Source organism: Barbus barbus, assembly GCF_936440315.1.
Source record: "Barbus barbus genome assembly, chromosome: 33".
Classification (NCBI taxonomy): domain Eukaryota; kingdom Metazoa; phylum Chordata; class Actinopteri; order Cypriniformes; family Cyprinidae; genus Barbus; species Barbus barbus.
In genome coordinates this window covers 22,824,683-22,852,424 of record NC_136761.1, presented here as the reverse complement: position 1 = coordinate 22,852,424, position 27,742 = coordinate 22,824,683, and the positions used below count along the sequence as shown (strand labels likewise).

General features: G+C 37.1%; 3 protein-coding genes across 6 annotated transcripts; all 3 read right to left on the bottom strand.

Annotated features, from left to right (window-relative positions):
- Nucleotides 1-523: 523 nt before the first annotated feature.
- On the bottom strand, nt 524-9,538 carry LOC306853602 (ubiquitin-like protein 3). The gene is made up of 7 exons (XM_079391136.1): nt 9,225-9,538; nt 9,036-9,121; nt 8,486-8,634; nt 4,838-4,946; nt 4,085-4,171; nt 3,753-3,830; nt 524-2,157 (listed from the first exon to the last, which is right to left on the bottom strand). Exons 3-7 carry the CDS (start codon nt 8,510-8,512, stop codon nt 2,105-2,107), a joined length of 354 nt encoding a protein of 117 aa, XP_079247262.1. The 5' UTR covers nt 8,513-8,634; nt 9,036-9,121; nt 9,225-9,538; the 3' UTR covers nt 524-2,104.
- Nucleotides 9,539-10,545: 1,007 nt separating this feature from the next.
- Nucleotides 10,546-19,847, bottom strand: slc7a3b (solute carrier family 7 member 3b). Its single transcript, XM_079391099.1, has 12 exons — nt 19,770-19,847; nt 16,504-16,913; nt 16,036-16,197; nt 15,524-15,695; nt 15,074-15,192; nt 14,769-14,991; nt 14,309-14,448; nt 14,107-14,209; nt 13,455-13,687; nt 13,144-13,310; nt 12,943-13,051; nt 10,546-12,635 (listed from the first exon to the last, which is right to left on the bottom strand). The coding sequence occupies exons 2-12, from the start codon at nt 16,871-16,873 to the stop codon at nt 12,490-12,492; spliced, it is 1,944 nt and encodes a 647-aa protein (XP_079247225.1). The 5' UTR covers nt 16,874-16,913; nt 19,770-19,847; the 3' UTR covers nt 10,546-12,489.
- Nucleotides 19,848-20,577: 730 nt separating this feature from the next.
- Nucleotides 20,578-26,917, bottom strand: LOC306853578 (uncharacterized protein). 4 transcript variants are annotated; one of them, XM_079391094.1, is made up of 10 exons: nt 26,867-26,906; nt 26,719-26,749; nt 24,522-26,457; nt 24,380-24,422; nt 22,924-23,079; nt 22,654-22,743; nt 21,236-21,298; nt 21,064-21,135; nt 20,888-20,955; nt 20,585-20,688 (listed from the first exon to the last, which is right to left on the bottom strand). In XM_079391094.1, exons 3-9 carry the CDS (start codon nt 26,436-26,438, stop codon nt 20,888-20,890), a joined length of 2,409 nt encoding a protein of 802 aa, XP_079247220.1. In that variant the 5' UTR covers nt 26,439-26,457; nt 26,719-26,749; nt 26,867-26,906; the 3' UTR covers nt 20,585-20,688. The 4 variants fall into 4 exon arrangements, with proteins under 4 accessions (XP_079247221.1, XP_079247220.1, XP_079247219.1 ...); XM_079391093.1 differs by lacking the exon at nt 26,719-26,749 and having other exon boundaries at nt 26,867-26,917; XM_079391096.1 differs by lacking the exon at nt 22,654-22,743 and having other exon boundaries at nt 20,585-20,955; nt 26,867-26,911.
- Between the last annotated feature and the right edge of the window lie 825 nt (nt 26,918-27,742).

Here is a 27,742-nt window from a genome sequence, read left to right as displayed (position 1 = left end):
CTCCAGCTATGTATTCTGTGTTTATGAAAATGTAAATTGGTTCAACACAAGGACTAACTTATATTAACTCAAATGTATTCAAATGGGCCTAGTATTGAGAGAAATATTAGAAGCACGCGGTCACAGAACCGGAACCACATCTCCATCTAGAGGCTGCACCACAACACAACACACAGAGCTGCCGATTCATTTATAAAGGACTAGAGACTGTCTTTCAACACCGCAATAGGTTTTAAAAAGCGTTATTTGTCATTTAACGCAACACTAGACCCAAACTGTATATAAAAATAATGTATACAGTTCAATGCTAGAAGATAGTCACTGAAATGCAAACTAGCAATTATATTATATAAACATTGTTATAGAGTATATCTGTCTTGGGTGTGATTATATGGTGTATTTTTCATGACTGTAAGGTAGTTAGTTGCCCTGTAATTGGGGGGTGGCTCATGATAAAATGTATTATAATAATAATAAAAGTATAATAAAAATATCTTAAAATCCACAGGAACACCAGAGTATTATTTGAAAGGTTTTTATTAATTTATAATACAAGATTTAGGGATTTTATAATTTTTTATACACTTAATTTGTAGCTAATTTTCATAGCAGTGACAATGATAAACACTCTTGCAGTAATTGGCCAATCAAAACAAGATTGGAGGCAGTTTCTGTGGACACTCTTCCCACAACAACTGCACTCTCTTTCCAAAAAAAAAAGCCTCATCCACTCACTCACTCACAACTATCATGAGTCAGCCATCTGATGTGTACTAATAAAAACTCAACCGTACTCGGACAAGATAAAAAGGACTCCATTATTAATAATATTAATTTTCCACAATCAAAAGGCAAACAAAACAGACGGCATACAAACATTAGGAAATAAAACTATTTTTTTTTCTTTCTTCCAGCCCAGTGGGAGGCCATTAGGGGTGGCCGTCCTCAGCGCACATCTTTACCTCTAACGCTGCAGTGCAGCAGGTGGTCCATGAATCCATAGCGCTTATAATGGGGGCTTTTACCGGCCCAGCCCTTCGCTCCAGACAGAGGCCCACTGATGATTTCCTTATTCTTCGCACCTGGGCTTCGTCCCTCAGGACGCACGTTAGACGAGCATGGGAGAGGATACAGATGATATATCCTGACTGGGCAAGAAGAATAGTTTGTCCTTTCACATCAAGCACAAAATCGCCAACCTTCCCTCATGCTTCTTCAGCGGACACGAGGAAAATAAAAAAAACGCTATTCAAGTAGACACGAGGTGAATGGTTTTTAAAGGCGGCTGGTACACATCCAGGGTGAAGGAAACACTAGACAAGGGTCATGCACAGATATCGACGCAACTGGTCAGTAAGAGGAGTCTGACGACTTTGAGATCTACTCTCGATTGGTCCTAGGACAAAGGCAAGAAACTTGGGCGGCCATGGCACATCAAATCCACCAGCGCTACAGCAGACTCCCTCAGTCCACCGCAACAGACTGGGGCTTGTGTCATCACACCGGAGCTTGTGTCATCACACCTCTCTCTACGTAAGCTCCTTCTGTTTGAGGCAGGCGGGAGGATTAAGACTACAACACACACATAGTGACTTCAGATAAGGATCCGTGTTAAGTGCAATCAAAAGTCTGGGATTATGACGCATGTTAAGCTTCGTCTGAGTCAGACGTGTGATCAAGTGAAAACTCTTGACACTTGGGTGTTGGGAGAGCAGAAGGTCTCTCGAGTACAGGACGTCCCCCTAAAAACCTGTTCACACATCCGAAATTTACATAATTTCCTTTCAATGATTCAGGTATGTCATATTTGCACAGTTTAATATTTTCAGGAGGCCTGTAAACAAAGGGCCACTTCACTAAGCAAGTAAATTTGGCAACCAAACGAAACGAGAAAACCGAATGAAGGCAAACATATGAGATTTGATAAACTTGGCACAAGTGAGTCTCCAGCTACTATACAGAGCAAAAACACTGAACGAAAACCTAGTCGCACTCTCCCTGGAGCTCTTCTGTAATCATCCAGAATGCACCACGGGTTGGTGAGCAGAGACGGGAGTGGGGAGCAGAAGGACGAGGAGGAAGTGGGGGAAGGTTCGTCTGGGTTTTACAGCAGTAGACAGCAGCTGCTCTCTGTAGTCTTCTCCCTGTTCCTCTGGCCTACGAGAAGAGAGCAAATATTGAGTGACACCTAATAAATCAAAGACAAAACCACAACCACAGGTCCTCCTCTGAATCATTCTTCAGTGAGAATAATGAGCAGTACACTATGATGACTTACGGAGGAGAAAATAGCCTGTTTTCTTCCTTGAATGACATGCTATATGTAACTAGTCTGTAATTAATGAGGGGTGGCATTAGAGTCAACATTCAAACCGCATTCAGAGCGCATTTCCTTCTGTAATTTGAGGCATATCAGTGTAAAAGAGAATATTGAATGAGACATGCAACACAGGACTGTTTTTTTCAATCAGGAATGGACTGGATCCTGAAAAGTTTGCTTTCTATACTAATCAGGCTCAAGTTTACACTTGAAAAAAATTTAGATTTTAATGATAACGCTTCTTTGTTATTATTGTGGTCATCTGACAACTAAATCACTGCATTACCTAGTACATTTTTCAGAAAGCTGCTTTTCCTACTACAGAAGTCTGAAGCATTGCTGTATGTTCAATAGCTATTTGTCTGTTGGTTAAGATGGGTTAACAGCACCCAACAGTAACACACAGCCAAGGTGACATCAGCTGTAAAGGATTAGTTAAAGTCATTTCCAAGGTGGAGTAATAGTTGAAAGATCACAATGACAAACACATCTGTGTTTCTTTGGGAATAACGCACACTGATGAATCATTCACAGGAAGACCAAGGACGTACACTACAGTTCAAAAGTTTGGGTTAGCGAGATTTTTGGGGGGGGATTTGAAATAAATTAATTCTTTTTTCAGGAAGCACACATTCAACTGTTTAAAAGTGATAGTTTAGACATTAATAATGTTATAAAAAACAATTAGATTTCTAATAAATGCTGTTCTTTTTAACTTTACATTTATCAAAGAATCCTGAAAAAATCATGGCCTCTGCAAAAATATGAATGATATGTTTCTGAGCAGCAAATCGGCTTATTAGAGTGATTTCTGAAGGGTCATGTGACACTGAAAACTGAAGTAATGATGCTGAAAATTCAGCCTTGCCTTCACAGACAAATTACATTTTAAAATATATTAAAACAGAAACTGTAGTATTTCTCAATATTATCTTTTTAACTATCTCACTGACCCCAAACTTTTGAACAGTAGTGTATATTAAGAAAGTAAATATGCTGACTTCACATAAAATCAGGGAAGCTTAAAAGCACAATGGGCCATTTTAAATTCATGTTAACTTTATCTACTGTAACAAGACAGCGTGAATGCTGACTCATGTGCCACGAAACATTTCTATAATATATTCTTGAAGACATCAAAGCATGTAACTCGTCAAACAGGAAGCGACAAGGATAAGGAAACTTGTATACGTCTTGTATTACAGTGTGTGACTGGATGAAGCTCAGTGATCAGTCTCTAATATGACTGTATGCCTCTTAATTTTTCTAATGTGTTTGGAAGATTGGAGCCAGCTGCCACCTGGCAGCAGTCCTCCAATAACTGCTGTGCCCTTGTCTTTAAAACAAAAAGTGGTTGTGTATAGGCAAGCCAAGGACATTCAGCCATGTTTAGAGCAGTAGGAGCTTGCCAGAGGAATATATCAGCACTTACCATGGGAGTTCGGCTCTGGCAGTGTCTCTCTGGCAACCAAGTGCATGACAGTTGTTCGGCCAGGGGGCAACTTCAGAGCTATTCAACAGAGAAGTTGCATACTGAATATCGACGTACAACTTGGCCACTTCGCACAGTAAAAACACAGCTTCTGACCTACAGCATATTTAAACAACTTCCCACTTTCACTGTCCTTTTTTGTACACAAAAATGTGTAATAGTGCCTAGAGTAAGGTCTGTTACTAAGTAACAGACAGACGGAGAGACAGAAACAATAAGACTGTCAAAGTGGGTTGACCGTGACAGACATGCAGACAAGGTCTAGTGCTCACCTCCTAGTGTGACATTGCCATGCAGGAAGCGGCCCTGGAAGATCAGCCTCAGGATACTGGGGCTGCTCACGCTCTCCTCCTCCCAGCCTGCAAAACAATACATCACATTCACTACAGAAACAGGCTTTCATGATGTTTTACTATGAAACAAATGGTCATATTTTGACCATCTTAAGATCATAATTTTACCCCAGAGTTTGACTGCATGTGACCAGACCACAGATGTAATACAGTGAAAATAAATTAGCATTGAGAAAATATTTATTTCATACATCTATGACGTACACTACCATTCAAACGGTTAGGGTCAGTAAGAAGTACATTTATTTAATCAAATCACAGTTAAAAAAAATATTGTGAAATATTTTTATAATTTTAAATAGTTTTCTATTGAATCCTAATGTAATGTATTCCTGCAAAGGCAAAAGCTGAATTATATGCAGCCATTACTCTAGTCTTCAGTGTCACATGATCCTTCAGAAATCATTCTAATATGCTGCCAAACATCTTAACAATTTAATGCATCCTTACTGAAAAAACAATCATACTGACCATAAACTTTTGAACAGCAGTGCATACATTTTAAAATGATCGATCGTTCAAAAAAAAAAAAAGAAATTCTGTAAACATCAATATTTTACAACTAGGACAGCTGTTTTTGCGGAGGACCTCCACACAAGTTTAAACAAACAAAAAAGTGTGTTAAACACATACAACCAAAGCTAAAATTAGAATTAGCATTATAATTCATACCTGCCGGCCAGTTCTCAAAAACATGCCCGGCAATGTCTGTGGCAGAGTCATTTGGAGAGAAAGTGAAATCCTGTGTCTTCCCACTCACAAGGATCAGCCGTAGATTCACCTGTAGTCGGTTGAAAGGAGAGAAGAAACAAGTGAAATCATTAAACTGTGAAGAAGTGCCCTACAACCCACAGACACAGTGACATTTCCACCAAATAGACCTTAATGACCCTTCAATCTGTGCTCACCCCACAGAACATGAGACGACCTGGAGAGTCCTTTGGAGAAACGGGCATTCCTTCCTAATTAAATTTATGTTCAGCTTTAAGGATGAAAGTAGCTGCTACACACTTTAAATCTTCCTGTGAAATGGTCAGGTGAGGGGGGAATTGCAGGATAGGGCAGAGAGGAAGTGCTACTGCCTTTCGTTTCCATGTAATGATGCTACCCCCTCCCCTCCAGGAACCCCGTCATCCTAATACGATAACCCCAGGTGTCCCAGACAACCCAGGACTGAGTTATTAAATTTACATGGCCCATGCATAACCCCTTGCAGGAGGAGGGGAGCAGCACGGTGGATTAGCACAATAAATTTGCTCCATGTATGAGTCCTAATAAAAAAGCAACGGACAGACACAATGCCTTTACAGTCAGTATTAATAACACCACAAAGCTCTCTGCCACAGGCCAACACACACTTCACGACAATTTTCATACATCATGCATATACTGCCTCAACAAATAAGGATTATTTGGTTTTTACTGCCAACATGTTCAATGGCTCAAAGAATATTCTTAAATAACATCTTTGTATCAGAAAAGTTAATATATAATTATACTAAAATTAGTGTACAATAATAATTATTGTATTTGTGTTTAACTTTACTTTTAGTATTTTTCTCATTATTATTATTATTATTAATAGTAGTAGCATTTTAATTATTTTATAATAATCTATTTGTTTAATTATCTGTCTGTCATTATTATTATTATTTCCGGGAACAACAGCAACTACAGTAAAATGTTCATAAACATACCTTTGCTGAAAAACAATAACATATGGTGCCAAACCTTACTGATGGTTCCGAGACTATAATTACAAATTATTCACACAATTTTGATTAAATCTAATCTATTTTAGCAATATGGACAATTTTAATGTAGTTTCAAATTTAAATCAGTACAGTTTGCAACAATATTCAACATATTAGCAATAAATAAAAATGTACATTTGCAATAATGACACGCATACTCGATTTAGGCAAATTAGGCAAGTGATTGAATAAATTTGGCAACATCCTCTTTGAAACTAAGCAGCATCATGAGACTCAATGTCTGAATAGAAGAGAGACAGAGTGCTACTATGCCAGCCCAAAAATAAAATCAGACCAGGAACTCAGTAGCTTAGATTCCAAAGAGTCTCTTGTTCATTTTTTTTTAAATCCAGGGTTAAAACATCCTCTCTCTCCTTTCATGGTTTTCAATGACTGCAATTTAAACATTACATCACCCACACTCAGTGTGTGGAGCTTGGCCGGGCCTTAATGCTTTCGTTCAGAATCAGATGGAGAAAGAGGAGGGGGACATAAGAAGGTGAGCCAGTTGGTCCCGGCATTGCTGTGTTTAAAGCCACATACAACACCGTTCACAAAAACAAAGGAAAACAAGCTTCATGGAGACACTGCAACCAATCAGAGGACCAGAGAAACTTTCAACATGTTTATAAGAAAGTGGAAGTGAAAAAAGACAGTTCCTCTCAGTTTCCTCTTAAAATGCGTATGGAAAACTGCTTATATTAGTATTGAATTATTCAGATTGTGTCAAACACGCTAAATGGTAATATAAACATCATGTGATCCAGCTCATCAGCTCGCAACAGGGGAGCCAGAGTTTTCCTTCCACCCCACCGTGACAGCTGCCCGGGTCATGACCCAAATAGTGGCAGCAATCAAATAACATGACAGGAAAATGACGGCCTCTTCCCGCCACAAATCTGTGCTCATCCTCTCACACCACGTGCCACCTAAATCCTTACTAAGGGCCCCCAATGCCCTGCCCTAACCTATTGTGAAATCAGGCTTCTGTGCTGAGGGCATTTGCAATGTAGGGCACCCCACCCCCCATTCAGACGCACTTGAAAATATTCGGCTTTCACCTGTGGGGAGTTGGGGACCTGCAGTGAGAACAAAAGAGGTCAAACCATAATAATCCACGACGTCATTCCAGCACACTGTTTACAAACAACAAGCCCCCGATAAAGGCATGGAAAGCCCTCTCCCAGCCTCCTTGGGTGGATTTAAGGGTGTTATCAGCAAATCTGTGACGGGTAATATAGACAAGAGAGCATAACAAACAAATAAGCACTCCCTGCTGCCCCAGTTCTTAAAGCCTTGACAAATACAAAACACCAAAGCTGCCTAAATGCCTCAGAACCAGTGCGTAAACACCTCCATAATCTCACGGCTTATATATTTTCTGCAGTATCTTCAATCATGTTGCTTTCATCCCCAAATCAAGAGCCTAAAGTCATCACCATTTGCCCCCATCCTCAAATAATGGCACTAAACCCAACACTGAACCAGACAGGTTCAGCAAACAACAACAAATCTCAAAGCAACAGCAGCTCTTTGTGCATGCTTCGTTTTATAAACTCAGCCTCAAATAAAAGTTCAGCTTGTATGTAATGTAAACCCATATTAGCACTAACAAGAACAGGTCATTTTAGTATTTACATACTATTAAATTAAAGTTTTTTTTTTTTATATTTTGAATTGGCTTTTATTTTTAATATTAAACATTTCTATTGAATTATTTTTACATTCAATTTTAGTAATTTGTAGGTTTTCATCTAAGGTTTATCTCAATAAACAACAACATTTTCCCTCATAGTTTTAGTTTTTTGTTTACAAAAATAACACAAGTAGAATCATTTTTGGGCCTAAAATAAAAATCTGTTTCATAGCCACAAAAAGGCAATGATGTCTCCCCATGAATGCAGATTAAAGGGAAAGTCCACCCCAAATTGAAAACTGTCATGTGTTCACTCTCAGTTTGTATAAAACATCCTGGATATGAACAAAAACCAGGGCAGAAACTTTTCAGTGAATAATGATGTAAATGTCATTATCACAGATGAACCGCCTTCGATAATGAACACGATATTGCGTAGCTTGTCAATGAACTATGGCTCTGTGTATTAAATGCTGCTCCATTTAAAAACGGGTGATGCAGATTTACCGCTAATCACGAAACCGGCTTTACTGACGAGATGTGCATGACAATCGCATGCGATATACTGCCCAGCCCTAGCTTCAGATGGTTTGAAAAATAGTGCATGAATACAGACCACTTTTTGTCTTTTTCAGAGCTTAACAGTGATCCACTTTCATGGCATGGAAAGGAGCAGCATGGACATTGTGCTAAACACCTCCTTTTGCACTCCACAGAAAAAATGATGAAAATCAAACCTGTTTTGAGCAGCAACAGTGCAGAAGCAGATAATGACAATGCTCATTCATCAGTGAACTGTACCTTTCAGATTTGAATGCGCTCTAAAAGCGATGACACTTGATGATTTCTCATATAATCTTTGTATGTCTGAAAACACCAATTTGTGCAATGATGCATCATGTAAAGAGAGACCTAGACTGCTATACTCACTGTGTCAGGGTCTCTCTGAGAGGTCATGGCTGTGATCAGAGGTGGAAGGCAGCCAGGAATCGATGGGTGACCAGCAGTAAGAGGGGAGCACAACCCCTGGCACAAAGACTCAGTATAAGTCCCTCTGGCCTTTCTCTGCCTCGCACAGCCTATCACCAAGTCAGTCATTCACAACATGCCACACAGATTTGTTTACCATACACAGTCCAGTGGTCAACAATGCATTTAATTAACGCTAGATAATTAATTATCAGTTTATGTGACAGACTTTACTAAGAGAAATGGTATAGTATTACAACATACAGTAGATGAGATGACAAGACATTCCTATAAACACTGATTCACAACATCCTGTGAATGTTTTGCAAGTTGGTTAACTGCTAGGTGGTAACCCGCAGTATAAGTGATCATTTCAATTCATTAATGAACCCATTAAAGGATATGCAGCCTTTATGAACAATACACTCTAACGTTATATGGCTAATAAGCAAACAGTCAGACTGAGTGTAGATGGGCAATATGTAGGAAAATGCAAAAAAACATCACATACCTTTGCTCTACTTGACTTCAAGCCAAACTAGTGTTTGTATTACTGGAACAGCATCATATATATCCGCTTCAGAAATACAGATCTGCCTGCAAATCAGACACCAAACCAGGATGAGCTCGACTGTTGATCAGGAACAAATACAAACGAGTCCAAAATCAAAGCATCAAAACAATGACACACACAAGTTACCATTAAACGAGATGTGTTTAGTTTATGAGGCGAGATATGTGAAAACGTTAGGAGCAGAAAGACAGCGCGCGACCGCTGGCCTTGAGCTGGAATAATTTCTGACTGCGGCAAAATAAAGAGGAACTAAAACGACCGTTTCGATCGAGTCACAGGCGGCTATCAGACCCAGCGCCGTCGTTTGATGGTCCAGGGCTTTTCTCGAACATTAACTGATGGGTATATCCATCGTTCAATCAAATCAAATGCAGCTCAATTCACTTGCAGCGTTTCTGACAGACTAATGGCCGAGAATTTAAAGACACCGGAAGTCAGCTGGCCATATATTCAGGAAACGGCGCGCAAGGCTTTCTGGGACTTGTAGTTTTGACGCAATTCTCCATTTTGATCGCACCTTGCAGGACGGCAGTCATTTCACAGGCTGAGTGATGGAATGTGGGGCTTCCTTTGTATAAATTCTGAATGAGTTTGTTTTTCTTTTTACTAAACTTGGTCATAAATATAAAATACTCTAAAACATAAATGTTTAAACTGCATGTTAAACATCTCATGTAATCAAACTCAAAATTTAGGATCATATATACTGTTTTTATTGGAATATCTCTTTCCTATGAAAATCCTTATGGAATTTAATTATGTGATTTCACAGACCCTCAATCAAAAATCATTTAAAAAGAAATCTATGCACAATTGAATGACAATACTTGATATATTTATTTGATAACACCTTATCACATAGTAAAGGCACATTAAGTAGGCTATTTACATAGGAAAGCTGAAGTGTGTAATTTGTTTTAATGTTCAAATACTTTCTTCTATCTCATCGTAACATCCCGAGACAACTATAAGTGAGCCATTTATATTCTGATTTAGCCAAAAAGTCTAAATACTGCAGATTCATGTTTAAGCATCCAATCCAGAAACTCTGGCTCAACCAGTGGTGTGAGTTTGGGGTGGGACTATCTGGGAGCATTTTATGAAAACCATAACTATTTTTGCAAGTTCGTTAGCTGGCACAGAAATTTCACACTTCAGCTTTAAAGAGCAATAATGTACATGAATATGAAACAATGTCTTACAACACAGTAAACAGCAATATCTGTTATATTACAGTAGCGATACATATCAATAGAGCTCTTCAGTCCCGATGTCAATTCATAAGCCAATCTGGATAAGCAAATTAATTAAATAATAATAATATATATATATATATATATATATATATATATAGAGGTATTCTGTGGTAACGAAGTTCCCATTTATTAACATTAGCTAATTAAATTAACATATACTAATATTGACATTTGTTCCTTTAAGATTATTTAACTATTAACTATTTATTTTATTTAATGCCAACAAGTAATGTAAACCACAGAACTTATTTTACTCATCAATCAAAAATTCCCATTGGAATTCCACATGCCTTTAAAATTCTTTTCCAGGTTTTAGGACTTCAAACTGAACAGATCTATACCTCTGAAAGAGTTAGAAAAGCTAGTCACAGCATTGAGCCATGTAAAGCCATCACTTCTGAGGAAATGTAGACTACAGTAATACTCATAAAGGGTCTTTATAAGAGAAGGCAGTGTCTGTTCAAAGTTAATAGTACCGACTCATAACTCAACTTTATCACAGACATGATTTTCAATAAACTGGAAGAAACAGTTCCAGCTCAACTACACAGCAGCATTGTGTAAACATTAATTGTAAAACAGGCTGTAAAGTTACAATATTTGCAGCAAATGGTAATGACTTTTGAAAAATATACTGTAAAAACAACTGTTTAGTGTAAAGAGCCATACATTGCTCTGTTCATGTCAATAAAATATACCATATCCCAGCAGCAAATACAAAAATCCACCAAAATCACAAAGCTCCATAATCGCTATATTCAGATCTACTTTTCCTTAAAGAAAAAAGCATTTACATTGCAATGTTTTTACAAAAAACATTATGAAAACAGCACAAACTGCGTTATCTTAAGATAACTGGAATGGCAAAAAATTGCATGAAAAATAAGAGCACTTAGATGCTGATGCTCAAAATGAAAAATTATTAATTTTGTCACGCAAGTAAAAAATAAAATAAAAATATAGACCCCTTTCCAGAAACAGACAATAAGGTCATTTCTGTTTTTGCTATTAAGTACATTTAAGACAATGAGTTTCCCGTTTTGCATCCCAAATATGTACAGCTCAATAGAGAAAACTGTGCTGAAATGTATTGTTCTTTCTAAATGTGTAAAACATGTTACAGGGACAACAATAAATACATTTTTCTTCCTGCTGGTACATAAATACATCAATAAATTTACAAAAATATACAAGAACATACTTGAAAACTACTGACAAAATCCATGGTAGTTTTTAAAATATTTTTCATGTATCGCTTTTTCCAGTCATATTAAGTTTATAAAAATAACTACTACAAGGACGTTTTGAGTTCAAAACAATAATGCGCATGTTATTTTACACTCATTTCTCTCTGCTCCAGTAAAAATATATTGGGCTTGTTCACACTGCACACATTTTCAGACATTTTGCAAAGCATGATTTCTGATCTGTTTAGAGGCTAGTCAATATCTACACTGGATACTATAGTAATGACATGAGTGCCAGCATAACGGAAACAGACTAAAGCATTAATTTTGCCTTTGTTCGTGTCTACCTTGACATCTCACTGCAGTGCTGAACTCATGAGAGAACATCATTGTGCAATCACTCACTTTTACTACATAGTGAATGTGACAGTGTGCTATACGAGTAAATGTGGACATGAAGGATGTTGCACAAAGGTTTCATCATAAATTATTTAAAAAAACCTTGAGTTGGGTACGCCCAATGAGATTTTTGCTGCCTGTCTAAACAAAGCCTTTGAATAACATATTCCCAGGAAGGAGTCACCCTAAATGACCACCCCCACAGGCATACACCCTGTTCATTAATATTTTTTAAAGCGTAACAGTTCTGCCCCATCTCTGAAAACAACGTGTATGTGCATACAAAGTACATGTAGGACTAGACTGAATTATTTTCATAATGAAGCCTAGACATACATAAGCAACACTGTTACAGCACCATCATATACTGACACAATTAGCAAGAAATAACAGTTTACCTACTGAATAAAAATGGTTGCGCGAAACCATTTTTTTTGTCAGTTTTTGATGCAGACTTTAGAAGAACTATAAGGTGCTTTATAAAGTGAAACAGCAGCATTTTACAAAACCGGTTGTAACGTTGCTGCCATACCAATCCAGTTGCTGTTCTTAAGGTGTGGCCCTCTCATGTTCACTGTCATCTTCAGAAAGGTAGATTGGTTTCTTTGCTTGAAGGATGGGCTCAAATTTTTCTGGGGAATTGTTTTTACCCTCAGAGCTGTGCCTTATTCCATATGCAAAATAAATAAAAAAACCTAAAAGAGACAAAGGGCATGAAGTTTAAAGCACAGTAATACAAAAAACAATAATATTTCATATTTTTGTGGAAACCATGATAATTTTTTCAGGATTCTTTAATGAATAGAAAGTTCAAAATAACAGCATTTGTTTGAAATATAATTTTTTTTTGTAACATTATAAATGTATTTACGGTCACTTATGAACACTTCAATGAATCCTTCTAAAAGTATTAGTTTATTTCTTACTGACCCCAAACTTTTGAATGGTAGTATACATTTAACACACTGTTACATGACAACGATTTCAAATGCTATAACTCACCGATACCCATCCATACGGCGAAACGAATCCATGTAGCTCCACCCAATTGCATCATGAGGTAAATATTTACAAAGATACTGACCAATGGCAGAATAGGGAGCAAAGGCACCTACAAAATGAAGAGAGAGGATTACTATAACCACCTAAAGATCGGCCATTTTCAATTTAACAAAGCATAAGCTTTGTAAAGTAATTCTGTACCTTGAAAGTGAGAACCTCTTTACTCTGGGGCTGTCGCCAGATGATGAAGATGCAGACAGAGGACAGAACAGACAGGAGAACAACCAAAGTGATATAAAGAGCGCTGCCCTTCCCCACCTGCTCTCCGTACACCGCCAGCACCACACACAGCAGAGTGAACAGCACGGCTGAACAGAGAAACAGAAGGATGTTATCTGCCTGTTCACTACATGAACACCAACATGATGATTTTACATTTCCCTGGGCTCAACATTACAGCTACACGTTGCAGGAAAAAAGGTAAATCATAAACTGGTTTTGGAAATGCTTACATATGGTGCCAGTCGCAGCGTAAACAATGATGCCCGAAATCTTGGTGGGTACGTCACAGATGGGCTGCACCAGCATCCTGATGGAAAACCTCTCCTTAAGGGGTGTTGTCTCCAGCTCCTGGCTGTACTCATCCCCACTATCCACATCTGCCATGGCTCCTTTAGCCTCCAGCCTCTCTAGCTCCATCGGCTTCTCATTCGCACCACTGGAACCAAGACTGCCCGGCTGGTACCTGCAGATTTTAAACAAAAATTCAATTAAATGTTTTTGAAAGAAATCTCTTATGCTCACCGAGGCTGCATTTATTTGATCAAATATACCGTAAAAACAGTTTTTTAAAATTATTTTTTATTTTAGTATACTTTAAAATGGAAGTTATTCCTGTGATGCAAAGCTAAATTTTCAGGATCATTACTCCAGTCTTCAATGTCACATGATCCTTCAGAAATCATTCTAATTGGCTGATTTACTGCTCAAGAAACATTTCTGATTATCATCAGTGTTAACAACATATAAATAATAATTTATAAGCCAATCTGTAATAAGCCAATAATAAATATTTTTTTTTATTGCAACCCTTCTGAATAAAAGTATTCATTTCTTTCAAAAATCGCCAGATTTTGAATGTTAGCTGTATGTGTATATACTCACCGGAGAATGAGTACACACACAGCAACTAGAGTGTATGCCAGCAGGGTCCCGATTGACATCAAGTCCACTAATGCGGCGAGATCGAACAGAAAGGCCATCAGAGCTACAGGGAGGAAATTAGCGAGATTCTAGAGTTAGTCACAATTATTAAGAGAGTTACATCCTCCACTGACAGTCATTACATGAATAAAAATAGTCTTACCTGCTACAATGCCAGACACAATGGTGGCCAGCATAGGTGTCTTGGTTTTCTTGTGCATTTTGGAGAGGGAGCGAAAGAGCAGACCATCCTCAGCCATGGCATAAATCACACGAGGCATAGGGAACATGGAGCCCAACAAGCTGAAGAAGAAGAAAAAAATAAATAAATAAATCACCACGTTGACTTTAAGCATGGTTACTATAATTAACTGAAATTTGAAACCATAAAAAACATTTTTGGTTTACTGAATTAAAATAAATGTTTACTGAAGGCAGAATTTCAAGGCAAAATTTCACAACTTGATGTACTTAACATTAAAACTTAAAACACTAAATAACTAAAACTTTAACTTAAACGGACATGAAAGCATATAATATAAAATAAATTCAAAATATTAACAAATCTATAATAGTATCTCAATAATACTAAATTACGTTTAAGTCAATGTCAATAAACGTACCTGGTGGAAAGGGCGCACAGAGACCCCACCGCCACAATATAGCGAGCAGGGCCCCACTGCACATACTGGAAGGCCTCTGGAAGTGGGCTTTGAACATCCAGCTTATAATAGGGCATCATGAGTGTGAGCGCTGCCGACACTCCGAAGTAGGCAAAAAAGCAGATGAGCAGAGAGGCCACTATGCCGATTGGGATGGAACGCATGGGGTTTTTGGCCTCCTCACCTACAACATCACCAGAGCGGAGGTGAGTTTGGTTTTGAAATTAGGACAAACTGGTTTTCATGACATTTTCTTCTGAACTTACTTGTGGTTGCAATGCAGTCAAAACCCACAAATGCATAGAAGCAAGTAGCAGCGCCAGTTAGGATTCCACTTAAGCCAAATGGTGCAAAGCCACCCGAGCCGAATTCTTTTTCAATTTTCCTAAAATGTGAAAAAGTTTTCAAACTTCAAATTTACAATGAAAATACATATTTTTTTTTTTTCTTTTTTCTTATTTTTTAATTTAATCTTTTTACTTGGTATATATTTTAAATATATGAAAATATGTCAGTTTTAATTTAATGTTATGCAACTTTTCGTTATTTAATTGTCATTTTAATCTTATCAAATCTATCTTTCTTGTAATTTAATTGTAGACCTGTAATCAGTAAATATGCTACTGACCCAATTGTGTTTCATTTATGCTCTAAATTGTATTTTCTTCATTTCTATTGCTTTTCCTGCATCTAAAAGTTGAGGCAGTGTGACTTACTCTGCATCATAGTTGTTTGTGCTGTTAATGTAGTCCTCCACAGTGAGGTTCCAGTTGGCAGTGTTGCCTTTCACAAAGCCCGATATAATGACAAATGTCAGAACCACCAGGTTGATTCCTGTGAAGATCTTGCTGACAAGTGCAGACTCACTCACTCCAAATGCCAATAATCCTGTTGCGTGGGAAGTGAGAGGTAGCAAATTCACACCATTATGGTCTTTTGCATGGCAATGGTGAAAAGAAATTGTGAGCAACAGTCCTATGACTAATGGATATATTGGTAAAGCGGACCATTTAAAATGATTTGCTTCAGCATAGCTGGTGTGGTAGAACCAAAGAACCAACAAAAGCCAGGTGTTGGATAAGTGGTAGAGTCAATAATTCTGGAACAAAGTTCAACCAGCTTAATGGAATAATGGGAAATCTTGACTTTGGAAACACATTGCGCCAACTAAGAACTAACTGGGTATCATCATATTACAGCTGAGTGATTCTTAGAAAAGGGTTCTCACCAGTGAGCAACATGACCAGGATGAGAGCAAACACATCTGGATACTGTGCTAATACTTTTCCAGTGTCTGGAAACGACATGTAATCAGTGAAAAAACCAGAGATTGTTTTGTTCACTAGATTGTCAAACGTTGAGCTCCAAGCCCGTGCCACACTGGCTGTGCCTGTGAAATGGAGAGAAGGACATATGAGTAGATGCAAAAGACTTCAGAACGTCCAGTTGTTACGTTAAACCTAAGCAGCCACTCAAAGGCCCTTTGGTCTAGAGGAGTAAACACTTCAAACAGTTTCAAAACCACTTCAGCTCATTCGTAATCACATATAACTGGTCAAACTCTTGGGCTCGCAATTGGAGTTAACTCATGGGAGCTGATGATTAGTGAATTTGGATTCAAAAAGGAAATGTTTTTCAGTCCAAATTAAAGTCACATTATTAAACTAGTTTCTATAGATAAAGTCTGCATGCTCACCAATCACGTATGACAGAATGAGGTTCCATCCCGTGATGAAGGCCCATATTTCACCCACTGTTACGTAGCTGTACAGGTAAGCGGATCCCGTCTTGGGTACACGTGCACCAAATTCGGCATAGCACAAGCCAGCGAGGACAGACGACAAGGCCGCAATGAGGAAAGAAAGCACGATGGCAGGTCCAGCCTTCTCTCGGGCCACTTCCCCAGCCAGGACGTAGACACCTGCACCTAGTGTCGCCCCCACCCCAAGGGCTATGAGGTCAAGAGTGGTGAGGCAGCGAGCGAAGCGGGTCTCATCCTGAGAAGTGTCCAGCATGCGACGCCTCAGCAGCATCTTCCCAAAGGAGGCCAGTTTATTATCAGCCATGATGGATAATGTTGAGGAGACTGGGATAAAGCTGAAGGCACTAAAGGAGAAGAGGAACAATTTTTTTTTCTACAAAAAAAGTGAGAAAATCCTACCTTTTTTGCTAATTAGGTCAATAAATGAGTGGCCTGACTTAGGTGTTCATTTCGAGGAAAAATAAACTAAAGCTCAAAAGGAAAAGATATTTTAAAATGCTTGTCTTGACTTAAAATAATGAACTCCTAAAGCCCGTCCATACTAAGAATAATAACTACATGTGACCCTGGACCAGAAAACCAGTCATAAGAAGCACAGATATATTTATAGCAATAGCCAACAATACATTGTATGGGTCAAAATGATTGATTTTTCTTTTATGCCAAAAATCATTAGGATATTAAGTAAAGATCATGTTCCATGAAGATATTTTGTAAATTTCCTATCATAAATATATCAAAACATAATTTTTGATCAGTAATATGCATTGCAAAGAACTTCCTTTGGACAACTTTAAAGGCGATTTTCTCAATATTTAGATTTTTGTGCACCCTCAGATTCCAGATTTTCAATTTCAAATTTCAACATTTACTGGCATATCACTTAAGACTTACTGATATAAAATTATAATTAAACTTTATTTGGAGTATTTCTTTATTGCACAGTGCCCATTTCTTAATATTATGCTTAAAATTTGTTTTAATGTCACTATTAATAAGGACTGTATGATCTCTGCATAACAATAGTCTTTAAATGCAAGATATTTAAGGTGTACCTGAAGTATACTTGCAGTAGTTCCACTTTAACACAATCAAATATACTTCAGTCTGTCTTTAGTTGGACCTCAGCACTACTTCAACACAATTTTGTTGTGCATTAAGAACAAAAACAGTAGTTCCAAAATTAGCAGGTTTAGTATACCAAAATTACAATTGCAGGGTATTTTTTATTAAGCACATAAATATGTAAATGTATTTGTAGTATACTCAGCACAAAATAAATGCATTTCAATAGTTTTTTTTTCTTTTCACTAGAGTGCTCGTGCCCCTTAAAGCAGGATGGATACTGATTGTTGGCTTTCAAGATTTTTAAATCGCTCAGAAACTGTTCTGAAAGCGATTCTGGAGATATGGTGCAGATGCCTTTATTCTCACAGTTTTAGAATGATCATTAAAACTTTATAGTTATCATTCTTGGTGTGAACGGCTCTTTATACAAGTCATTTCATGTAAAGGGCGGCTGTTATCCACCACACCTGTAGACAAAGAGAGAGCAAACTCTTAGCACTTTATGAACACCTCATCTGACCACAGGGCAGTTCAACCCATCAGAAATATTAATAAGATTAATATCTAAAAGGTTTGCCCTTTCATTACTGAGTCATAATTCATGAAGTTCAACAGCTCCAAAGCCCAGATAAAGAGCACTGACATTGGTGTAGATGGAAACAATTTTCAGGCAAGACCAAACTGATTCATCACAATTCATTGGCTAGATGAAAAGAGCAGACCGGGTGAAATTGGAAAAGCAGTACATCTGAGGTCAAAGGGGGGGAAAAAAGCACACTTTCTCTGAATGCAGATTGGTGAATATTTAAAAAAAGGTCAGACGTGCTATTTGAATACAGATTTTACATAATACAAATATTAACGGCTGATGTCAAACAGTGTAACCACTGCACACTAGAAACAGAGCGCATGCGGGAAAGGGTTTCTTGTGCGGTTACTACTACTGCTCAGTAAATTACCTCTCTTTCTGCAGAACTCAATGACATCACTACATGGAAAACGTTTACTTCCTTCCAGGGGTGTTATATAAAACCACTAGCATTAAAAAAAGCTCACTAACTTTAGAACAATGCAAAGTCAAAGTCTAATCTATGAAAAAAGTGATTAAATCTGTTACACACTGGATTGTTACAGTACAACACTGATGATTATCAGGGAAACCAGTTAAAGCGCTGCCTCAGACACTGATATGACTGAATAAACTGCTTAGAGGATATGTTCCAGTATATCAGACTAGCACGTCATGTTAAATAACACTTCCTGCTAAAGGAAAAAGCTATTCCCTGAGCAAGTAAACAAAGAATTAAATTCAAGCAATAAGATAGGTAACTTAAACAGGTTCAGACATTGTGAATTCACAGGTCCAATGTCTATCCTCTGAATATCTATCCTGGCACCTGCTTCACGCTACTGTTTTTGCAATCAGATTAATATACTGTATTTGAAGATGATCCCACAAAGCAATTGCAGCCCACATTCTTGAAGCAAAGTTGCCAAGAGGCAATCTTCTCAATATGAAAAACTGCTTTCTGAGAAAGTTTGCTTGTTATATCGCTTGATAGTGTCTAGTTTACCATTCAAATGGAAAGCACCAGCAGAACCAGTTATGACACACCATCATTTACAATGGAATTGAATTTTGACTTCATAAAACTATTCTATAGCTCAGCATGAGTATCATTCAGTAGCCTGTTCATGAAACATAATTGTCAGAGACCCACATGCACTGACATACATCATTTATTTAAACTCATTATCTAACTTTAAACCATGTTCTGCCAACACAACAGCATATTTATTGTCATTTGCAAAAATATATACATATATTTAAATATTATGGTATAACTGTAATGTGTTTTTGCTGTGATAATGAAATTTTTAAATCAACCCGAGTTTGTGTAATTATTTATATGCATACTGAATAAATAATAATAAAGTAGCACACATTTCACATCTAAAGGCACGCGCGCCATTTCTGCCACGAGGATGAACGTAATAATGATAAACATATGGGATTTCCGCTTACGATACAAAATCTAATTCAGATGCTTTAGTTAACGAATAATCGAAACGTCTCATATTCCAGACTAAGAATGGAGTATCTTATCTAATAATCGTTAAAAGGTAGTTACCCTCAGTTGATGTACTGAAAATCCAGCTGGTTATCAAGACGGACAGACGATGCGCGCGGAGCAGCAGCCTAGAAAACTGAGTAGCACAGTAAGACATGCAATATAACACTCTTCCGGAAAACCTTTTAAGGACAAGTCTGTTTCCATTCAGGGGTCGGGTTTTTTTTACTTGAACAAGGCCAGTCGTAGTAGAACATGCTGCCACTGACGACAGGTATTGTTTTGAGCGAACGATGATTTTTCATGCATTTCTGAAAAGCTTGCTCTGGCTGCATTTGAGACACAATGAACAGTGTTTTACAGAGAAGAAATGTAAAATATGAATCCACTCCTACGCTCTCAAAACAAACCATAAAGCATATTGTAAATGATATGTGACACTGGACCACAACACCAGTATTAAGTGTCAATTTCGTAACTGAAAGCGGAATAAATAAGCTTTCCATTGACGTATGGTTTGTTATGATAGGACAATATTTGGCTGAGATGCAACTATTTGAAAATCTGAGGGTGCAAAAAAATCTAAATATTGAGAAAATCGCCTTTAAACTTGTCCAAATGATGTTCTTAGCAATGCATATTACTAATCAAAAATTAAGTTTTGATATATTTACGGTAAGAAATGTACAAAATATCTTTATGGAACATGATCTTTACTTAATATCCTAATGATTGTTGGCATAAAAGAAAAATGACCCATACAATGTATTTTTGGCTATTGCTACAATATACCCCAGCGACTTAAGACTGGTTTTGTGGTCCAAGGTCACATAATTGTAAGTAAAAGCGAGACACTTAAGGCAGACGATGTATTTGATTGAGTTACATTTTATTAAACAGTGTCTGATTTCTTTAAAAGCATATTAAAAATGCATAGAAATTTCACAATTCTAACTTTCCGTGTCACTTCTCTTCTCCTCTAATTGTGGGAGAGAGAAAAAGAGAGAATCAGGCAGAGGTATACAATTCTACTTTTAATATTACTAGTAGCATATTGATACTCATCTGTACAATTAACTCAAACATATTAAGATTTAACATAACATATGCAAACAAAACCACTCAAATTTAAATAAATTGCACACACAAAAAAAGAAATCCCAGAAATGAACACCAACTTAAATTCTCTTCAGCTCCTCGATGCACATCTCAAGTTTTTCGTGCAATGGTCCCCAGTTTTTACACTCTATAAAAGATAAGGGTTTGCAAAATGTAACAAAACTAAAAGCATTATCTCATGATGAAATGAACAAAGAGGATAAAGTTATCTGAGAAAAATACAAAACTTAGATACCTGAACGCAAACCCATTAGTTCTTTAATGACCCTCTCAAGTTTTTCATGGTGTTGCAAGCAATTAACACAACCTGGGTGGGTTAAAAAAAAATGATAGGTTTTAAAAATATAAGACACTGAATTTGAAAATGTACTGCTTGATATCTATGATAACAACTAGTCAAAATTCACCTGGTTTGTGTGCTTCTTCGGCTGCATGCACAGCATCACTCTCTACTGTAGACAGAGCAGGTGCTATAGATACAAGTACAAGAAACACATCAGATCAGAGATTTGAAATAAAAGCCATAATATTTCAAACACATTTGCTACAAAGGTCTTGTCTAGTCAAGATTTTTGTTATGGGGGGGGGGTTAGCACAGTTGAAAGTGGCTCTTAATTGCCAAACTTGACCAAACCAGGATGGAGAAATAGAAAGAAGTGGACAAAAGAGGTCGAGGACATCAAAGGTGTAGTTAGAGAAATAGACTCCACTAAGGTCCTCATTTGGCAGCTTCATTAAATGACTAATAAATCCACATTTGAGATGGTCAAAACAGTTTGCTCCTAAGATCCATGAAAAATGTTCAATGTGATCCTTTCATGAACAGAATAACAGACATTATTTGAAACAGAAATAGTAATTTGCAACACTTTATAATTCCTTAAACGTACATTGCTTAATCAGTTTAATGCAATTTAAGTTGCATTGCATTGGCATTTTTTCGCATCTATAATTAATACAATGCATTCTTGTGGTGGCATGGATGCCAATGTACCATCCTATAATTGAGTTTGAACAGCACTACAAATCTCCATTTCAAAACAAATGAAAAGACTCAATGGGGAGACATGCACACACAACTCCTTTATAAGCATGAATTATTAAAGAGGCTTTGACAACAAGCTCCCAAAAGCACCAGTCCTTTCAGCAAGGCTACTACGACACACTTCACAAGGATATCAATCAGTCTGGATCACAGCTACTGTAGGCAGGCAGGGAGCTATCGTGCAAATGAGAAATGTTCAAGACAACTCTGTTTGATGACTCAATTTTCATGCCCAGTTTCCTGATGCCTTCAAACAAGAATATGGATTTTTTTTTGCAATAATGATATATCCTGTTGAGATCTGTCTATGTGGCTTAAGGCAAAGGGTGGCTATTTTCCACATTTTAAAGACTATAATGTTTTTAAATGTTGCTTTGACCCACCCAAAGCTTTTTGTACACCATGTCTTTTCATTTTTAAATGAACAAAACATTGCCATTCACAATAATCATAGTTTTAAAAAGGTACAAAGAAACCTCTAAGTGGTATTATACAAAGCAACATCAAAAAATGTAGCCATTAGTCTGCATCAAAATATATTTAGTTAATGCTGCATTATTTTGCAACCCTACACCACAAGAGGAAATACACCAGAGATAAGTATTACATTAGTACTCTTGTTTGGCTTTTAGCTTGGTTTTATTAAATATGTTGTGATTAAAAGGTGTTGTAGACCCTCAGAATGTATTAGAGATATTACTGTTATTTATCAAGTCTCACTAGTACAGTTAGCATCGCTGTAATTGATAAAGGGAAATAGAAAAGGACAAATGATCGCACCAATTCTTTTTCTCTTTGCCGAAGGCAAACCTTCATTGTTCAAGTGCTTTTGGCCCACACTGGGAAGCAGTGAATTCCTCGTCCTCATACCTTTCATAGATAAAATTAAAGGAAATAATGACAAAGCATTACATAAAATCAGAGCCCTTCATTTACATAATCATTTTGTCAAAGTATTTACTAGGTATAAATGTTGCATTAAATATGCAATCAGCAAACCTGATATTAACTAAATTTACACATGAAGGAAAAACTATCAGTGAAAAGTACCTGGTAATCCAGTCGATTTATTACTAGGCTGAGTCTGAATGGTTTCTACAGAGGATCGTGTAGTCTGAGGTGTCTTGAGAGCCAGTCTTTTACGGGTTGGCGGCTGTAGTCCTGATGGTTTCATTTGCTGTATACCAGAGCTTGAAGGTTTTGCAACTGCAACCACATTACAGCTTACAGAATACATAATGCATTTAGTCATTTAGCAGACGCTTTTATCCAAAGCGACTTAAAAATTAGGATAATAGAAGCAATCAAAAATCAACAAAAGAGCAATGATATGCAAGTGGTATAACAAGTCTCAGTTAGCTTAACGCAGTACATGTAGCAAGGTTTGTTTTTGTTTTTTATTATATAATAAATAAAAACATAGAATAGAATAGAAAAAGAATAGTGCAAGCTAGTGTTAGAGGCCTTTACAACGAAAGTAATAAACAAACAAACATACCGTTATGTACATTACTGTTCAAAAGTTTGGGTTTGTTATGCTCTATCAAAAATATAGTAAAAACTGTAATATTGTGAAATATCATTATAAAGTATAAGCCTTTTCATTTTTAATATACTTTAACATGTAATCTATTCCTAAGATTGCAGCACTGAATTTTCAGCAGCCATTACTTCAGTGTCACATGACCCTTCAGAGATCATTTGAATGTGCTGATTTGGTGCTCAAGAAACATTTCTTCTTATTATTCATGTTTAAAAACAGGTGTGCTACTTAATATTTACATTACATTTCCATTCAGTCATTTAGCAGACACTTTCATCCAAAGCGACTTATAAATGAGAACAATGGAAGCAATTAAACCAACAAAAGAGCAATGATATGCAAGTGCTATGACAAGTTTAAGTTAGCCTAACGCAGTACATGTAGAAAGGTTTTTTTTTTTTTTACTATATAAAAAAAGAAAAAGAAAACAGATAGAATAGGAAAATAATAGAGCAAGCTAAGTGTTGGAGGGCCCTTTTTTTGCTTTTTGTTAATTGTATAATAAAAAGAAAACAAATAGAATACAAAAAGAATAGAGAAGCTAGTGTGAAGTCAGTGTTTAGTGTTTTATAGCACTGTTTAGCAGTTAGTAAATTAATAGAGTGCAAGAGAATGGGGCAAGTTTTTTAAAGAATAGAATTAGAATAGAGAGTGCTAGAGATAGAGGGTCAAATAAAGGTGGAAGAGATGCGTTTTAGCCGATTTTTGAAGATGGCTAAGGACTCAGCTATTTATGTTGATAATGTTTATGATGGAAACTTAATATCAGAATTATTTTAATAAACAGAAAGCTCAAAAGAACAGCATTTATTTGAAATAAAAATATTTTGTAACATTGCAAATGTCTTTGCTGTCACTTTTGATTAATTAATGCATCCTTTATGAATCAGTTAAAAAAACTGACCTCAAACTTTAACAATAATATAATTATGTACATGTATGAAATGTGTATAAGCCACTCACCAGCAGTGAAGTTATATCCAGTGACAGTAGAAACCATAGAGGTCTGTTTTAAATAAATTAAAAAACATTTAAACCATACACAAGACCAATGTTTGTAACTAGCTGACTGATTCATAGCAACATAAAGTATTGAGTTTCATACCTTAACAGTGCTAGCTGATGCTATGTTCTTGACAGGTGCGATGTTCTTACACTTGTTCATCTGTACCGTCTTCCTGTTCCCAAGCAGGGTGGTGGATGATGCATCAGGCTTATGCGGGGCCGGCGGCCCTTGGAGAGTATTTGGTTTAACCGCTCCCGAGGAGTTCATGGGCAACTGAGGCCTTGGAGGAAGACTGGATTTGGGATAACTCAGCTTAGAGGAAAGCTGAGGAAGCTGTCTTTTGATTGGAAGTTTTGTGGGAGGCTTGTTCTCTTTTGCTGGTTCTGATGTACTGTGACTTAAAGTGCATGTTGCTGAGACTTTCTGACTCTGACTCGAGCTCTCAGTCGCCTGCACAGCATCAGTTCCATCATGATTACTTGCACAAACTAGCTCATCATTCGACTGGGCCTCGATGCTGTTGATCACCGACAGCCTCTTTCTGGGCTTCAAGTCTCTCATGATCTCAAATCTGGATTCTTTGCCAAAAACGATAGGTGTGGATGTCACCAGGAAGCTCGTCTTCATGTCCAATGTATCATCTAAACAAAAAATACTGTTTCTGCTGATATTTCCCATATCAGAAAAGGGAGTAGACCCAGCGTCACTTGATGTGTTTTTGTGATGCTGCTCCTCTTTAAGCTCAGGAGCATCATCGGGAGCATCGACAGAGCAAACAAAAGCTGTGGTGCTTACTTCAACTTCTGTGTCTCTGCTGTTAGAGGCTGGTTTAGTGACAGAGTTAGAAGCATCATTAACCTGGTCAGCTAATTCTGTACTGGAGGGCTTAATTTCAACAGTGGTGTCCTTCAAAACTAGAACTTCTGGGGGAGTAAGATCAGTGGTTGTATTATGTCTAATCGTCTCAGCTGGTTTTATAGAAGCTGAGTTTGATTGTTCAACCTCACCAGAGGGTTGAAGAGGAGCACTGGCTGTTTTCTCCACGATATCAACAGTTACATTGACGTTTAAATGAGCTTCCTCAGTGTTTTTTATTGTATTAACATCAGTAGAGTTAAAACTACCACCCAGTTTTTCTTGTGGCTGAATGTCTATAGTTCCTTCAAGCTTTTCATTTGTCTGTTCTGTAGTAGTGTTTAGTGGTACACTGTTATCCACACATGAATTAGTTTTAGATTGTGTGCTGTCCAGATTAGGAATATCCACAGTTGCATTAACCCCAGTGTCAGGTTCCGCTTTAGGATCATGTGACTGGACCAGCTCAACAGTGGTGTTTCCTGACTCAGTCTTTGTATTGGGCACATCAATATCCACTGTTGAATTAAGTCTAGGGTCAGACCCCTCCTTTGGCTCTTGAGACTCAAAAGTGCTGTTCTTCTCTCTGATGTTGTGTAGATCAACAGTTGCATTAATACCAGTGTCAGACTGTTCTTTCGAGTCTTGTGACACATCAAAAGTGCTGTTCTTCAACTCTATACTAATTAAATTAGATTTCTCTAAAGATGTAGTGGATACCGTGGCATCAATGCAGTCGCCATCTGCTTTGCCCACTGCTGCACTGGTAATGTCTTTCTCATTCTGAGGCGATCTAGTAGACGTGCTTCCATTTGCCGACTGACGGAGCACTCCAAGAGAGCAATTAAGGCCAGAGTCATTGGTAGCCTCTTTTCTTGGTGCTAAAACTTCTTCATCCTTATTTTTTGCTTTATTTTCTGATGGCGTGCAAGCAGGGGAATTCAACACAGTTCCTGTTTCATTGAAAAGAAATGACGGGCCGACGGTGTCATCAAGAAATCCAGACACTTGAGGAAAAGGTTCATCTGCAATTGAATAGAAACTAGAACACAGATCTGGCAATTTGATAGGCTGGTAAGAGGAAACAGGTTTTTGAAGAGATGAGCCGCTCAATATGTTGCCACTGGCCTGAGCAAGCCTCCGCCTTAGAAAGCTCTCCATTTCAATAGCAGGCGGGTCTCTGAAAGGAATGCAAATTCTGTGAATTCTTATGTAGCTTCCTGAAACCTACTTACTGACAATCACACATTTCACAAAGGATGACACGTTTTTTTTCCAAAAGGAAGCACTAGGTTGGATTCCTTGAATTCTGGTCTAACTTTAAACACTAAACTACCACATTTAGCATATAACAATACAAATAAGTTATATAAACACGTCTGATAATAGTTCTGGATGAGTAATATTACATAACAGAATAAAAATGCTAGAAGAAACTCACTTTGAAACTGACAACTGCAACGAATGTTTTGCTATGGCAACACAAATATAACCGTTGACACGGAAAATTAGTAATAAGTAACATCCGAAAAGGAACAAACAAACTTGAAACAAATTCTAAAAAATAAATAAACAGATCATAATCTTACCAGATCTCTAAACAGGCCGAGCGCTTGATATTTCCGAGTCGATTTGAAAACAGGGAGATTCCAGTCATTGGACGAGACGCTCAGTCCTCGACCAATCAGAGCGAAGATCTGTGTGGCGTCAGAAATATCACAGCGCCCCCCAGTGCTGGCAGTCACACACAACAATCAGTTTTATTTCTTTCTTTATTCATTATTTCTCAGTTATTAAAACTTTGCCAATAATTAGTCAGCTAAATTATGAAATTCTCTTTAATTGTTGTATACCACCATAAAAAACAACAACAAAATATATGAAATATCAATATTATTTTTTTAACCCATTGCTCAGTATCACTATCTCCTCCAAATATTCCTTTCGCTTGAAACTTAAGAGGCTGCGAGGACACTTTAAACCGAAGATAGAAGTGTAATATTTATTTATAATAAATCACTGCCACAAATAACGGTAGCCTAGTCAGTGAAATCGTGATTTATTAACTTACTTATGCAAATTTACTGACTTTTCAGATTTAACATCACAGAAAAACTTTAGACTACTCTTTTCTTGTTACAGTATCTTTCATATCCGTCAGAATATTACATTTTTGACTGATATTGATATTACCTTTATTGATATATAATGTGCTTTCATAATGTATATATGAGAGCAATTGTTGATGCACTTATGCCACATCTTTTTTTTTATCATTTTTTTTTTTGAGAACATGTTAAGAAAATGTATCGTATCCGTACACATTCAACACAAACCGTATAAAAAAACATTTAATAAATAAAATCAAATACCGGACATCACAACTGGCCAATCATTGCTTAATTCTTAATTAAGCAATAGGATTTTTATTTAATTTATTTGGGAAACATTTATGCATTGAAAAT